The following is a 520-nucleotide window of genomic DNA, read 5'->3' as shown; positions in this document are numbered from 1 at the left end:
TGTGGTGGATTCTCATTTTTCCGCGCTTGTTCATAAAATTTTGGGCTGTCCGGCATTTCAATTCCTGTACTACGACATGTTCTGACAATTTGCAGACAAAATTCCCTAAAAATCAAGCAAATAATCAACAAAGCTAATATGATTTATTAATGAAATTTTGCAATACTCACTGTAACATTGATGCTTTATGTGGTGGTAGAAACGATACAAATCCAAATGATTCACAATAAGCAGATTCAAAAAATTTAAATTCATTCGAATTCCATGCTCCATCTTTTGGTGTAAGAATTATTTGCTAAACATATGAGAAAAATTATGAAACAAATATTTTTCAAAATGAATGATATGAATAATTATTATTTACACGTCCTCCATTTCCTTTACCATATTCCAACCTAGGCGGAGGCAAGACTCGTCCATCAACAATCATTGGTTCCGCTTTAATTTGTACGCCAAAACTTTTCAAAAATGGATCACTATTGAAATTTGATTTCTTGACCATGTCAATACACTTTAGATT

General features: G+C 31.9%; 1 protein-coding gene across 1 annotated transcript; it reads right to left on the bottom strand.

Annotated features, from left to right (window-relative positions):
* Positions 1-166: 166 nt before the first annotated feature.
* Positions 167-502, bottom strand: Tsp_15403 (eukaryotic translation initiation factor 2C 1). The gene is made up of 2 exons (XM_003367324.1): positions 365-502; positions 167-295 (listed from the first exon to the last, which is right to left on the bottom strand). The coding sequence occupies exons 1-2, from the start codon at positions 500-502 to the stop codon at positions 167-169; spliced, it is 267 nt and encodes an 88-aa protein (XP_003367372.1).
* Between the last annotated feature and the right edge of the window lie 18 nt (positions 503-520).

Source organism: Trichinella spiralis (genome assembly GCF_000181795.1).
Source record: "Trichinella spiralis strain ISS 195 chromosome Unknown Scfld4469, whole genome shotgun sequence".
NCBI lineage: Eukaryota > Metazoa > Nematoda > Enoplea > Trichinellida > Trichinellidae > Trichinella > Trichinella spiralis.
Note: the sequence above shows the minus strand (reverse complement) of the source record. Positions and strands in the feature narration are given on the sequence as shown.